A 14,654-nucleotide genomic window follows, 5' to 3' on the forward strand; every position below is an offset into this window, starting at 1 on the left:
TTAGCAAGTTCATGCATTTTAAAAATTCTCATGAATTTCAAAAAATATCCAAATTAAAAAAATTCTTTGTATTTAGAAAACGATCATGACTTATAAAAAGTTCATGAATTTTTTTAAATGACTTATTTTAGAAACTAGTCACAAACTAAAAACAATCATATGATTTAAAAAACTTATTAAATTTTAAAGAATTTTAATGTATTTAAAAATGTTTATATTTGTAATAAATTGTGCACAATTTCTTTATAGAAAATCACGCATTTTTTGTGAAAAATATTCAATTTAAAAAAATGCACACAGATTTAAAAAGATATAGACTTTTGTTAAGGAAACTGCATTTTTTTAATATATACAACTTGAGTTTACAGGGAAAAACAAATAAACAGATGTAAACCAGAAAAACCAAAGAAAAGAGATAAACCCGCACGGAAACCCGGAACCCTCCGGCAACGAACAACGTAGACACCGAACTGGGCCGCCCGACCACGCCCGCCTGTGCGATTCATCGACTATAAGACGCAATGAGCGTCGGATACGGCCACTCTCGCACCCCACCTCAACTGGAAGGTTCGCTGATTCTCTCTATCAGATCAGAAAAGGGCAAAAAAAAAACTTAACCGGAAGCGCCGTATCCCTCTCGTCGGCAGCGGCGCGGCGGCGAGACGAGCCGAGGGCGCCAGGCGGAGCCATTGGACCCGGCTTCATCCACCGGAGGTGAGCACGATTAGAATCCCACTAATTTGCTCCCTTGACTCCTGCCAGAACCCGCCGAACCCTAGGGTTTTGGGGGAGCTTTGCCGGCCTGTTTCTGTTCTGCTCTCGGCGACCGGCTTCGCTATTAAGGTCGTTTGCCTTTCTTGTTAGTACTTTGCAATGCCCACAGAGGATTTTGGTTTGATTGGTGGGTAGAATGGCCGACCTGCAACTGCCCCACATCTATGTTGTTGGGTCGAAATCCACGATTCTGGTTCGATTTACCTTTTCTTGATGTGTGATCTGTTTGGGAGTTTGCGACTGCAGGATTAGCAGCCAGGTGTGATGGCTTTGGTGCATTGTATCTGTGATTCTGGGGACGTTGTCACAATACTGGATGTGTTTTCATCCCTGCGGGATTAAAGAACAAATGCCGCTTGGTTCCCATGTTATGAGTGCTTAAAGGGGGAGAACCTACATCATCAAGCATCTGTGCAAAGTTTATCTACTCCAATGCAAATTCTCTCTTTGTTGGTACTTAGATGATTTAGCATATATATAATTTCGTCGTAATTAAATACATGAGTACCTCTTAAGCATTGGTGTCTGACCAGACACTCATGCTTCAAAATAAGCACCAGCGCCATCCTAAGTGGCAAGAAAAAAATGGTTAATAACTTAACAAGCACCTCTCCAAGCACTTGCACTGTACATGCTCTTTGGTGCATCCGTATGTTTCTTTAATTAACAGACATCGGTAGAAATTATGAAGTTATTAACAGACATCCGCGCTTTGTCGAGCTGCCGTTGTTGTCATTTGTTTCTTCTTCTTTTTCTTTGGGCTTGATGTGCTGTTCGCCCCAGCGTTCCTTGTATCGGTGTTGGTTGCTTTGGAATACAAAGCAGGGGGAAACCCTTTTTCGGTATGTACTATGATCCAAAATACGGCTTCTTAAACCAAAATACCTTGCCAAAGGAGAACAAATTATCACTTCTTAAACAAACACCCTGCATTATCAACATTGTCAAATGCTGTAGATGGTGAGAGATTTACAGGGATACCACCTAATGCTTGACAGAGGTCATGTTGGAGAGTTGTTGGCCACTCAGAGCCTTCTGGATATAGTTACAGGTGGGTGTGCATCGGGGTATCTGTTTTGGCTTTTGTTAGTTGGCACAGGGGATTCAAGCAAGGACTGAGTTGAGTTTGGGATATGTGATAGCCCTCTACAGTCCATGTATCTGTTGCCACTACTAGTCAATATATTATGTCTTGTGTCTGCCATTGCCATATCGTCTGAGAGATACCTGTAATTTTATTCAAACACCACAACCATTACAAATGTACCGCGGAGTTCCATATTGATGAGCTTGAATGTGTGTGAGTTGGCTGAAAGAGTGTTTCTGGACACATTTCTTAATTGTAGCCACTAGTTCTGTGAGTGATATTACATAAATGTAGAATGTAATAGGTAAGGCACAATGAAATGATTATTCTCAGTCAAATCCTAATACTAAGTTCTTTAATTTAGGAGTTGCTTGCACTACTAGCAATTTTGAGATCCCTATAGAGGGACTGATGAACAGCTGAATACATATAGACATCTATTTACACACCTTAATGTACATTAGGCAATCATATTTGTTGATAAAAAATGCATTTATAGAAGCTTTTGTCTGTTTTATGTGCAATCTGCGGGGCACCTATATGTGTGTGTCTGTCTACTAGCACTATACACGACTTCTTATGGTTTGCCTGTTAAAGCTGACTAGGGCTATATGCGACTTTTCATGGCTTGCCTGTTAAATTAGAGGGGGAACTGAACCCAGTTCTCAGCGCATTTGTGGAGGCTTTAATTTTGAACAGCATGGTAGGCTAATTTTAGGTTCTGTGTGGTTGTAGCTTGCCTGCATGTAAACTTGTCATGGCTATAGTATGTAGTGTAAAGCAGATGGAAGCGAGTCAGCAACAAGGATTTGGAGTTGAACAGAAGTCAGGACCAGAGCAAACAGATGAGATGCTAGCATCACAGGTTAACCAAAAGTTCACGGAAATGTGCCTAGACGACACTGCTGTGGAAGCTGGCATTGTTCAAGAAAAGCAAGATAATCCAGAGGCAAGATTGGAGGTTCATGAAAAGTTTGCTGAAATGTGCCTAGACACTGCTGTGGGAACTGATATTAACCAAGAAAAGCAATCTGATCAGGAGGCAAGATCGGAGGCTGATCAAAAGCCTGCAGAAACTATCAGGCAGTGCACAGTTGTGGAAGCCAATGTTAAGCCAGAAGAGCAGGCTGCTGCTAATCCAGGTGTCATTTACCGCTGCAAAAAGTGCCGGAGGATGGTAGCAACACAAGAGTGCGTCGTCATGCACGAAGTAGGCCTGGGAGAGGCAGGCTTCTTAAAGCGCAGAAACGATGCGGGTGAGAAGAAGCCTGAATGCAGTGCCTGCATCTTCGTGGAGCCCATGAAGTGGATGCAGGCTGGTTAGTTCCTCGACCTTACCTTTGTTTGTTTCTTGCTTCCTTTCTTGGTTCAGCGTATTTTTTGATGCAAAAACCTGATGTGTTGGTCTATCCCGTGACGTTTGCAGTGGAAGAGGGGTACGTTTCGAACAAGCTGTGGTGCATGGGATGCAAGACCCGGCTGGGATCGTTCGACTGGGCAGGTATGCAGTGCTGCTGCGGAGCGTGGGTGATCCCGGCTTTCCAGCTGCTCAAAAGCAGGATCGACGAGTCTCACATGTGATTTTACTCGGCCAAGTGGCCTTGCCGTTGCTTGGCGAGTTAGTGGTTAGCGGTGATACTGCAGCAGCATATGTAGGAACTAGGAACTAATACTGTCAGATTTGTTTCTCTGTATAAAGCGCGCTTATCTTGTCCACCACATCAGCTTTGTCCAGCGTCTGTTTTGATTGACGGTTCTTAACTAGTGTACTTCCTTTGTCTCAAAAAAGAAACCTATAAAATTTCTGTCAAGTCAAATGGTGCAATGTTTGACCAATTTTGTTGAAAATTTATCAACAACTACGGTACTACCAAGTTAGTATCATGAAATAAACAACCTATCGCTGGATTAGACCCTCTAGCAGGGCACTAAACACACCTATGGTTCTCGGCCGAGGCGACGGAGCCCCTGGCCTCTTTCTATGTTTGGTCAGAGCATCTTTAGCCGATCCTTTAAAAAACTATAAACTTTTATTTTTAAGGAGTTATATTAAATCGGACCTAGCCGAACCCTTATCTAGTTTATCTCCTAAAAAATTGTAAGCGGCCGCGGCCAGGAAAAAATTGGCCCTCTCCTCGTCTCCAACATCCAAATTGGCCCTCTCCTCGTCTTCAACATCCACCCGTAGTCATCTCTACACCCGCTGACCTCCGGACGCACACCAATTCGCTCGGCGGCCGCTTCTGTTGTTGAAATTGACCCACGCTGCCGCTATCCCTTGGACGAAAAACCCGTTGACATCAGGCAAAAAAAATTGAGGACGGAGTAGCGTGAAGAGTGCTTGTATATAGCGTTTCGATTTCTTTCTTTTTGTCATCCAGAATATCATGGAAGTCATTCCTTAACGAATCTTTCTATACAAGTACAATACTTGATCATATCTGATTCCAAAAAAGATGCGATTTTTTTTGACTTTTTTGCAGTTACTAAATTACTAGTTAGCATGCACGTGCAACGCACGTCCCAAACAATTATAAGTGAGTTCACATGGTATATTATTGAAACAAGTCTTGAAAAAATAAATCAAAGGGATACAAAATGTTGGCACGCCAATCAAATTGTATTTTCAAATGTGAGACATCTTTGTGATCCAACAAATACGTGAAGAATCGAGTGTCTAGCCATGATTACCACCCTTTTTATCGAACTGATTTCAGACTCTTTCCGAGATGAGTTTGCACATAATCAAAAGGTCACTTCCAAGGACATACAACTTGTATGATAGGAAATATAAGCTGACCTATGACTACAGCAATTTGTATCTTTAAGTAAATTAAAAATGCTTTACAATAACTAACTGAAATTGTAGAAGGGGTAAAATAAATGCGATGATGATAAAATCATTAGTCCTGTCATGTTATCAGTTAACCCATTAACTGATAACATGCCATATGCAGCAGTGACTCGACAATGAATCATCTCCTCTCCGACCATGTTATCATTTAATGAGAACAACATATAAGAACAAAAGAACAATACAACATCAATGGCTTAGCTTACATATAGAAACGGCAAAGGTTTTAATATCATCATTACGTTGAAAAAAACACACCATGTATTATCTGGTGGGATACAGTGAAGAAGCGATAAGCAGCATTTACCAATGATAAGAGTATATTTGATACTACCTAAATTTACCTGCCAATTCATCACAGATATATTTAATACCACAATACAGAAGATGACAGAATTAAAGGGAGACCCAATGATTCCAGGCAATTACATTGATCTCCCTACCGACATAAGATCCAGCAAAGAATTAACATCAGCTATGGCTAGCAAACAATTTCTGTTAAAAGTGTAAATGAGCATTCCCCTGTAGCTTGCAAATGAGCATTACACAAGCTCTTGCATTTAGTTAGAGCCTGGGTTAGCAGGAAGAAACAAATAAAATGTAAATAAAGAATAGCTTACCTTCAGACTTCGGTACATGTTTTTTCCTAAAAAGGCAGGGAAGATGAACAAAATATGTATACTCAGTAGTTGGTCTTGATGACTTAACAACCTAACAACAGCAGCAAAAGAATACATTAGATTCAGAAAATCACCTATTGTAGCAAGCCATGAATCGACCATTTGAATTATCTGTCGAGGATAATGACAACAACAGGGAAAACACACATTAAAATCACAGACCACAAATTGACACATAGGGTACATTCAAGTAAGTGTGAACAAATGTACTTGTGAGATAGTACTGCCATACAACAAACTTCAGAATTTAGTACTTCTCTGAAATCAGGCCAAAGTCTCATAACATAAAATCGTCTTCAGTTAGTAGTGTCGTAGTCAAATGTCAGTCATCTTTCCAATCACACATATGAGAGATAAAGCCAGTTGCTTGCTCTGAAACAAAAGGGAAACCATATAGCAGACAGTCAGTTGCTTTCTCCAAAATGAAAGGGAAACAAAAAAGAAATCAATCTCAAAGCTTACCGCCTGAATAATCTTGAGAATAGGAGGAGCCTTTAATGTGAAGATCCTTCGCAAAGGCCCATTGAAATATACAAAGATCATGAACGCCTAGCAGCGCAAAGCATTCTCATATGAAAGTCTCTAAATCTTACATGCTACATTTCCTCAATAGAGTAATTGGTCCACTTTCATGAACATCAATTCTATGGTTTCCATTGGTTGTAAGTACCATGATCTGACAGTTTACAAAATTCAGCAATATTTCACAGATTGAAATGGTAGGTTATTCATCTACAAAATCAGGAGAGGAGGATGTAGCAGAGGAGTTCCCGACGCGGCACGGACGTCGGAGTGGTGATAGATCGTGTAACAAAGACATCAATAATACATTCAATTTCTGGTCCATACAGTAAGGGAAATCCTCTGCTTGCAAGAGAAACCAATCTTCTGAACCACTTAATAATCCAGTAATGAAATTTATATTTTATAGTCTGCAAGGTCAAAGAGTTTGATGAGCACGACAAAATTTCAATGGCATTGCAATAACATTACCAGATTATATTGGTCTTGCAGAAACCACTTTACTAACTCAAATGAAAGGGGGGAAAATGCATAATGATGATGAAGTTCTTTCGCAGAATGGCACATAACAAATAGACCACGATTTCTTATGCATCGAACCTGACACTCACAAGTCACGAAATACCCCTCTAGTCAGAATTATTAAAACTACAAAATACAATATCATGATTGCCTGAAATCCGATCATGAAAGGTCAATTATCATAATCTACTTTTCATATGTACTAAGTGGTACTGAAGGTATGGTGTTGTTGGGGAACGTAGTAATTTCAAAAATTTCCTACGCACACGCAAGATCATGGTGATGCATAGCAACGAGAGGGGAGAGTGTAATCTACATACCCTTGTACACCGAAAGCGGAAGCATTAGAACAACGCGGTTGATGTAGTTGTACGTCCTCACGGCCCGACCGATCAAGCACCGAAACTACGGCACCTCCGAGTTCTAGCACACGTTCAGCTCGATGACGTCCCTCAAACTCCGATCCAGCCGAGTGTCGAGGGAGAGTTCCGTCAACACGACGGCGTGGTGACGATCTTGATGTTCTACCGTCGCAGGGCTTCGCCTAAGCACCGCTACAATATTATCGAGGAGGGCTATGATGGAGGGGGGCACCGCACACGGCTAATAGATCTCAAGGATCAATTGTTGTTGTGTCTTTGGGGTGCCCCCCTGCCCCCATATATATAGGAGCAAGGGGGAAGGTGGCCGGCCTATGGAGGAGGCGCACCAAGGGGGGAGTCCTACTCCCACCGGGAGTAGGACTCCTCCTTTCCTTGTTGGAGAAGGAAAGAGGAGGAGAGGGAGAAGGAAAAGTGGGCTGCCCCCCTTGTCCAATTCGAACCAGAGGGGGGCGCAGGCCTCCTTCCTTTTGGCCTCTCTCCTCTATTCCCGTATGGCCCAATAAGGCCCATATACTCCCCGGCGAATTCCCGTAACTCTCTGGTACTCCAAAAAATACCCGAATCACTCGGAACCTTTCCGAACTCCGAATATAGTCGTCCAATATATTGATCTTTACGTCTCGACCATTTCGATACTCCTCGTCATGTCCCCGATCTCATCCGGGACTCCGAACTCCTTCGGTACATCAAAACTCATAAACTCATAATATAACTGTCATCGAAACCTTAAGCGTGCGGACCCTATGGGTTCGAGAACAATGTAGACATGACCTAGAACTATTCTCAGTCAATAACCAATAGCGGAACCTGGATGCTCATATTGGCTCCCACATATTCTACGAAGATCTTTATCGGTCAAACCGCATAACAACATACGTTGTTCCCTTTGTCATCGGTATCTTACTTGCCCGAGATTCGATCGTCGGTACCCAATACCTAGTTCAATCTCGTTACTGGCAAGTCTCTTTACTCGTTACATAATGCATCATTCCGTAACTAACACATTAGCTACATTGCTTGCAAGGCTTATAGTGATGTGCATTACCGAGAGGGCCCAGAGATACCTCTCCGACAATCGGAGTGACAAAACCTAATCTCGAAATACGCCAACCCAACATGTACCTTTGGAGACACCTGTACTACTCCTTTATAATCACCCAGTTACGTTGTGACGTTTGGTAGCACCCAAAGTGTTCCTCCGGTAAACGGGAGTTGCATAATCTCATAGTTACAGGAACATGTATAAGTCATGAAGAAAGCAACAGCAACATACTAAACGATCAAGTGCTAAGCTAACGGAATGGGTCAAGTCAATCACATCATTCTCCTAATGATGTGATCCCGTTAATCAAATGACAACTCTTTTGTCCATGGCTAGGAAACATAACCATCTTTGATAAACGAGCTAGTCAAGTAGAGGCATACTAGTGACACTATGTTTGTCTATGTATTCACACATGTATTATGTTTCCGGTTAATACAATTCTAGCATGAATAATAAACATTTATCATGATATAAGGAAATAAATAATAACTTGTTTATTGCCTCTAGGGCATATTTCCTTCAGTCTCCCACTTGCACTAGAGTCAATAATCTAGTTCACATCATCATGTGATTTAACACCAATATTCACATCTGTATGTGATTAATACCCATAGTTCACATCGTCATGTGATCAACACCCAAAGGGTTTACTAGAGTCAATAATCTAGTTGACATCGCTATGTGATTAACACCCAAAGAGTACTAAGGTATGATCATGTTTTGCTCGTGAGAAAAGTTTAGTCAACGGGTCTGTCATATTACAGAGTCGTATGTATTTTGCAAATATTCTATGTCTACAATGCTTTGCACGGAGCTACTCTAGCTAATTGCTCCCACTTTCAATATGTATCCAGATTGAGACTTAGAGTCATCTGGATCGGTGTAAAAGCTTGCATCGATGTAACTCTTTACGACGAACTCTTTTATCACCTCCATAATCGAGAAACATATCCTTATTCTACTAAGGATAATTTTGACCAATGTCCAGTGATCTACTCCTAGATCACTATTGTACTCCCTTGCCGAACCAGGGCAGAGTATACAATAGGTCTGGTCCATAGCATGGCATACTTTTATAGAACCTATGACTGATGCATAGGGAATGACTTTCATTCTTTCTATTTTCTGCCGTGGTCGGGTCTTGAGTCTTACTCAATTTCACACCTTTGCAACACAGGCAAGAACTCTTTCTTTGACTGTTCCATTTTGAACTATTTCAAAATCTTGACAAGGTATGTACTTATTGAAAAACTTATCAAGCGTCTTGATCTATCTCAATAGATCTTGATGCTCAATATGTAAGTAGCTTCACCGAGGTCTTTCATTGAAAAACCTTTTATTCAAGTATCCTTTTATGCTATCCAAAAATTCTATACCATTTCCAATCAACAATATGTCTTGCACATATAATATCAGAAATGCTACAGAGCTCCCACTCACTTTCTTGTAAATACAGGCCTTTCCAAAAGTCTATATAAAACCATATGCTTTGATCAACTCATCAAAGCGTATATTCCAACTCCGAGATGCTTGCACCAGTCCATTGATGGATCGTTGGAGCTTGCACATTTTGTTAGTACCTTTAGGATTAACAAAACCTTCTGGTTGCATCATATACAACTCTTATTTAATAAATCCATTAAAGAATGTAGTTTTTGACATCCATTTGCCAGATTTCATAAAATGTGGCCATTGCTAACATGATTCAGATAGACTTAAGCATAGATACGAGTGAAAAACTCTCATCGTAGTCAACACCTTGAACTTGTCGAAAACCTTTTGCGACAATTCTAGCTTTGTAGATAGTAACACTATCAGCGTCCGTCTTCCTCTTGAAGATCCATTTAATCTCAATGTCTCGCCGATCATTGGTGATAAAGCCACTGCTAACGTCGGTATTTTCGAAACTTCGAAGAAGGTTGATGAATTAAATGTCCTAAATATTTATGTGTCTAATTATTTTCGGTTATGTGAGAAGGACAAAAAGGTCAAAGCATTGGATACTGTTACGGCTAGGTGTGTAGCCGCTGTGGATAGCTTTGACCAAAAGCTTGAGCCTGGGATTGAGGCGCATCAGAGAAAATTAGAACTATTGATGCATGTTCAAGAAGACAGGAAAGTTGAGTATGGACAGATGATGCATGCACGTTCCATGGTTTGCATGCATAAGTGGAAGGAGAATCAATCATACCCAGGGATTTATGTGGATAGTAATTTGAAGCATCTAGCAAAGAGCACGTACAAGGAAAACTACTACTTTGCATGCCCACGTCAACCAGAAAGTAGACTTGCTATAGAGTTTGATTTGTTTCTCAATTATATTATGTGTTCCATACAATCAGGAGATAGAAATCAGAAAGAAGTCCATGGTTGCTACTACTTCGGAAGGTCACGGCCACCAGAGATACATGCGTACACCAGGAGACCTCGGCCACATGACGTGTTGTGCTTATGTGCTATGGGGTGGGGTCCGCCTACAGAAGATATCATCAAATTAGTGCACTATATTTACGTAGGCTCAAAGTGTCAGTTCGTTTTCTTTTGGTATGTATGGATTGTGGGCCAAAACTATAAGGCGCACAGTCTATTTGATTTGGAGAGTCCAAGTTTTATTATTTTCTATTTAGTAGAGATATAAAGTTAGGAATGTTTGAGTCGTCCAACTTGCAGGTCACGATAGGTCATTTGTTATTTAAGGTCTGGTCGGTGCATCATGTAAAGCAGGTTATCTTTTATGAAATAGACACGATGTATTTTTCAGGGTAGACACCCGTATCAAGTTTTGGAGGGATCTTTAGAAAATCTCTGTGTTGCGATTTCTCTTCGTGGAAATTGTTTTTGCGCGTGAGTACCTTCGTCGAGATTGGTTTTCTCGTGCTGGGCCGCAAGGTTCAAACCCTCTACTTCGTGTACATCGCATGCGCGGGCGAGAGGTTTCTATTGGTGGTGGTGGAGTGTCGTGAAAGATCGGACCGCAACAACGGATCGGACCTCACATTGAGTTTCGGTCTACATTAGGTGGTATTCAGAGCAAAGGTTGTTCACGACACAATATTTTTCTTCAAGTTACTATTGAAGATTTTTTTTATCATGAGAAAGGATTGTAGCTCGCAAATGATGATGGCTGTGGAGAAGGGTCCATTGCGTGCTTTGCCGTGGTACCAATGCTTTACGCGTGTGCGTGTAGGGCCGGCGAGTTATGCAACATTGATGAATTGCTATTCTGGGATGAACTTAGTGAGTCAGACTATGGTTGATGCTTTGAACCTGCCGTTGATAGAACATCCAGAACCGTATGAGCTTTGATGGAAGGACAAGTTTGTCAAGATCATGCATCGCGTCGAGGTATGGTTTATTCTATGTGGATATGGTGATGTAGTCATGTGTGATGTGCTTCCTATGCACATGCATACTTGTTCAATACTACTAGGAAAACCATGGACAGATAAAAGACAGTTGACATATCATTCAGTTGACGAATTTTCTTTTGTTCGTGGAGGACAATTCGTACCACTTGATTCTTACACATTAGAGAAGTATATGGCTGATCGCAAGAAGCGGGATACTGCTCAAGCTGCATTAGAAGTAAAGAAGAAGAAGGTTGAGGTTGCTGAAATTTCCACTGTCGCTATTCAGTCTAGAAAAAAAAATATTGTTGAAGAGATCAGCTCAAAATCGAGGACGATTTTGTTTCAAGAGGGAAAGGATGATAAAGCCACTGCTAACATCGGTATTTTCGAATCTTCGAAGAAGGTTGATGAATTAAATGTCCTAAATATTTATGTGTCTAATTATTTCCGGTTATGTGAGAAGGACAAAAAGGTCCAAGCATTGGATACTGTTACGGCTAGGTGTGTAGCCGCTGTGGATAGCTTTGACCAAAAGCTTGAGCCTGGGATTGAGGCGCATCAGAGAAAATTAGAACTATTGATGCATGTTCAAGAAGACAGGAAAGTTGAGTATGGACAGATGATGCATGCACGTTCCATGGTTTGCATGCATAAGTGGAAGGAGAATCAATCATACCCAGGGATTTACGTGGATAGTAATTTGAAGCATCTAGCAAAGAGCACGTACAAGGAAAACTACTACTTTGCATGCCCACGTCAACCAGAAAGTAGACTTGCTATAGAGTTTGATTTGTTTCTCAATTATATTATGTGTTCCATACAATCAGGAGATAGAAATCAGAAAGAAGTCCATGGTTGCTACTACTTCGGAAGGTCACGGCCACCAGAGATACATGCGTACACCAGGAGACCTCGGCCACATGACGTGTTGTGCTTATGTGCTATGGGGTGGGGTCCGCCTACAGAAGATATCATCAAATTAGTGCACTATATTTACGTAGGCTCAAAGTGTCAGTTCGTTTTCTTTTGGTATGTATGGATTGTGGGCCAAAACTATAAGGCGCACAGTCTATTTGATTTGGAGAGTCCAAGTTTTATTATTTTTCTATTTAGTAGAGATATAAAGTTAGGAATGTTTGAGTCGTCCAACTTGCAGGTCAAGATAGGTCATTTGTTATTTAAGGTCTGGTCGGTGCATCATGTAAAGCAGGTTATCTTTTATGAAATAGACACGATGTGTTTTTCAGGGTAGACACCCGTATCAAGTTTTGGAGGGATTTTTAGAAAACCTCTGTGTTGCGATTTCTCTTCGTGGAAATTGTTTTTGCGCGTGAGTACCTTCGTCGAGATTGGTTTTCTCGTGCTAGGCCGCAAGGTTCAAACCCTCTACTTCGTGTACATCGCGTGCGCGGGCGAGAGGTTTCTATTGGTGGTGGTGGAGTGTCGTGAAAGATCAGACCGCAACAACGGATCGGACCTCACATTGAGTTTCGGTCTACATTAATTGGGCAAGTTAATCAAAGTCCATACTTTGTTTCATACATGGATCTTATCTCAGATCTCATGGCCTCAAGCCATTTTGCGGAATCTGGGCTCACCATCGCTTCTTTATAGTTCGTAGATTCGTCATGGTCTAGTAACAGAACTTCTAGAACGGGATTACCATACCACTTTGGTGCGGATCTTATTCTGGAAGACCTACGAGGTTCGGTAGTAACTTGATCTGAAGCTTCATGATCATCATCATTAACTTCCTCACTAATTGGTGTAGGCATCACTGGAACTGATTTCTGTGATGAACTACTTTCCAATTTGGGAGAAGGTACAATTACCTTATCAAGTTCTACTTTCCTCCCACTCAGTTCTTTCGAGAGAAAACTCCTTCTCTAGAAAGGATCCATCTTAGCAACGAATATCTTGCCTTTGGATCTGTGATAGAAGGTGTACCCAACAGTTTCCTTTGAGTATTCTATGAAGACGCACTTCTCCGATTTAGGTTCGAGCTTATCAGGTTGAAATTTTTTCACATAAGCATCGCAGCCCCAAACTTTAACAAACGACAACTTTGGTTTCTTGCCAAACCACAGTTCATAAGCCGTCGTCTCAACGGATTTTGATGGTGCCCTATTTAAAGTGAATGCAACTGTCTCTAATGCATAACCCCAAAACAATAGTGTTAAACCGATAAGAGACATCATAGGTCGCACAATATCCAATAAAGTGCAGTTACGACGTTCGGACACACCATAACGCTGTGGTGTTTCAGGTGGCATGAGTTTGTGAAACTATTCCACATTGTTTTAATTGAAGACCAAACTCGTAACTCAAATATTTGTCTCCGCGATCAAATCACAGAAACTTTATTTTCTTGTTATGATGATTCTCCACTTCACTCTGAAATTCTTTGAACTTTTCAAATGTTTCAGACTTGTGCTTCATTAAGTAGATATACTCATATCTGCTCAAATCATCTTGTGAAGGTCAGAAAATAACGATACCCACCACGAGCATCAACACTCATTGGACCGCATACATCGGTATGTATTATTTTCAATAAGTCACTAGCTCGTTCCATTGTTCCGGAGAACGGAATTTTAGTCATCTTGCCCAAAAGGCATGGTTCTCAAGCATCAAATGATTCATAACCAAGTGATTCCGAAAATCCATCTTTATGGAGTTTCTTCATGCGCTTTACACCGATATGACCCAAACGGCAGTGCCACAAATAAGTTGCACTATCATTATTAACTTTGCATCTTTTGGCATCAATATTATGAATATGTGTATCACTACGATCGAGATCCAACAAACTATTTTCATTGGGTGTATGACCATTGAAGGTTTTATTCATGTAAACAGAACAACAATTATTCTCTGACTTTAAATGAATAACCGTATTGCAATAAACATGATCAAATCATATTCATGCTCAACGCAAACGCCAAATAACATTTATTTAGGTTTAACACTAATCCCGAAAGTATAGGGAGTATGCGATGATGATCATATCAATCTTGGAACCACTTCCAACACACATCGTCACTTCACCCTCAACTAGTTTCTGTTTATTCTGTAACTCCTGTTTCGAGTTACTAATCTTAGCAACCGAACAAGTATCAAATACTCAGGGGTTACTATAAACACTATTAAGGTACACATTAATAACATGTATATCAAATATACCCTTGTTCAGTTTGCCATCCTTCTTATCCACCAAATATTCAGGGTATTTCCGTTTTCAGTGACCATTTCCTTTGCAGTGTAAGCACTCAGTTTCAGGCTTTGGTTCAGCTTTGGGCTTCTTCGTGGGAGTGACAACTTGCTTGTCATTCTACTTGAAGTTTACCTTTCTTTCCCTTTGCCCTTTTCTTGAAACTAGTGATCTTTTCAACCATCAACACTTGATGCTCTTTCTTGATTTCTACCTTCGTTGATTT

The 14,654-nt window shown here is 40.8% G+C and overlaps 1 protein-coding gene across 4 annotated transcripts; it reads left to right on the plus strand.

Annotated features, from left to right (window-relative positions):
- The first annotated feature begins 556 nt into the window (after positions 1 to 556).
- Positions 557 to 3,678, plus strand: LOC123046008 (probable dual specificity protein phosphatase DDB_G0281963). Of its 4 annotated transcripts, none has more exons than XM_044469274.1 (3): positions 557 to 714; positions 2,597 to 3,180; positions 3,288 to 3,678. In XM_044469274.1, exons 2-3 carry the CDS (start codon positions 2,619 to 2,621, stop codon positions 3,440 to 3,442), a joined length of 717 nt encoding a protein of 238 aa, XP_044325209.1. In that variant the 5' UTR covers positions 557 to 714; positions 2,597 to 2,618; the 3' UTR covers positions 3,443 to 3,678. The 4 variants fall into 4 exon arrangements, with proteins under 4 accessions (XP_044325209.1, XP_044325210.1, XP_044325212.1 ...); XM_044469275.1 differs by having other exon boundaries at positions 2,629 to 3,180; XM_044469277.1 differs by having other exon boundaries at positions 2,636 to 3,180.
- Positions 3,679 to 14,654: the final 10,976 nt, after the last annotated feature.

The sequence above is a fragment of the Triticum aestivum genome, chromosome 2B (genome assembly GCF_018294505.1).
Source record: "Triticum aestivum cultivar Chinese Spring chromosome 2B, IWGSC CS RefSeq v2.1, whole genome shotgun sequence".
Taxonomy (NCBI): Eukaryota; Viridiplantae; Streptophyta; class Magnoliopsida; order Poales; family Poaceae; genus Triticum; species Triticum aestivum.

Excerpts from the sequence above, each read along its gene's own strand:
- LOC123046008 (XM_044469274.1), top strand. The coding sequence starts at position 2,619 with ATGGCTATAGTATGTAGTGTAAAGCAGATGGAAGCGAGTCAGCAACAA. Across the intron at positions 3,181-3,287 it reads CATGAAGTGGATGCAGGCTG|TGGAAGAGGGGTACGTTTCG; the intron begins GTTAGTTCCTCG and ends TGACGTTTGCAG.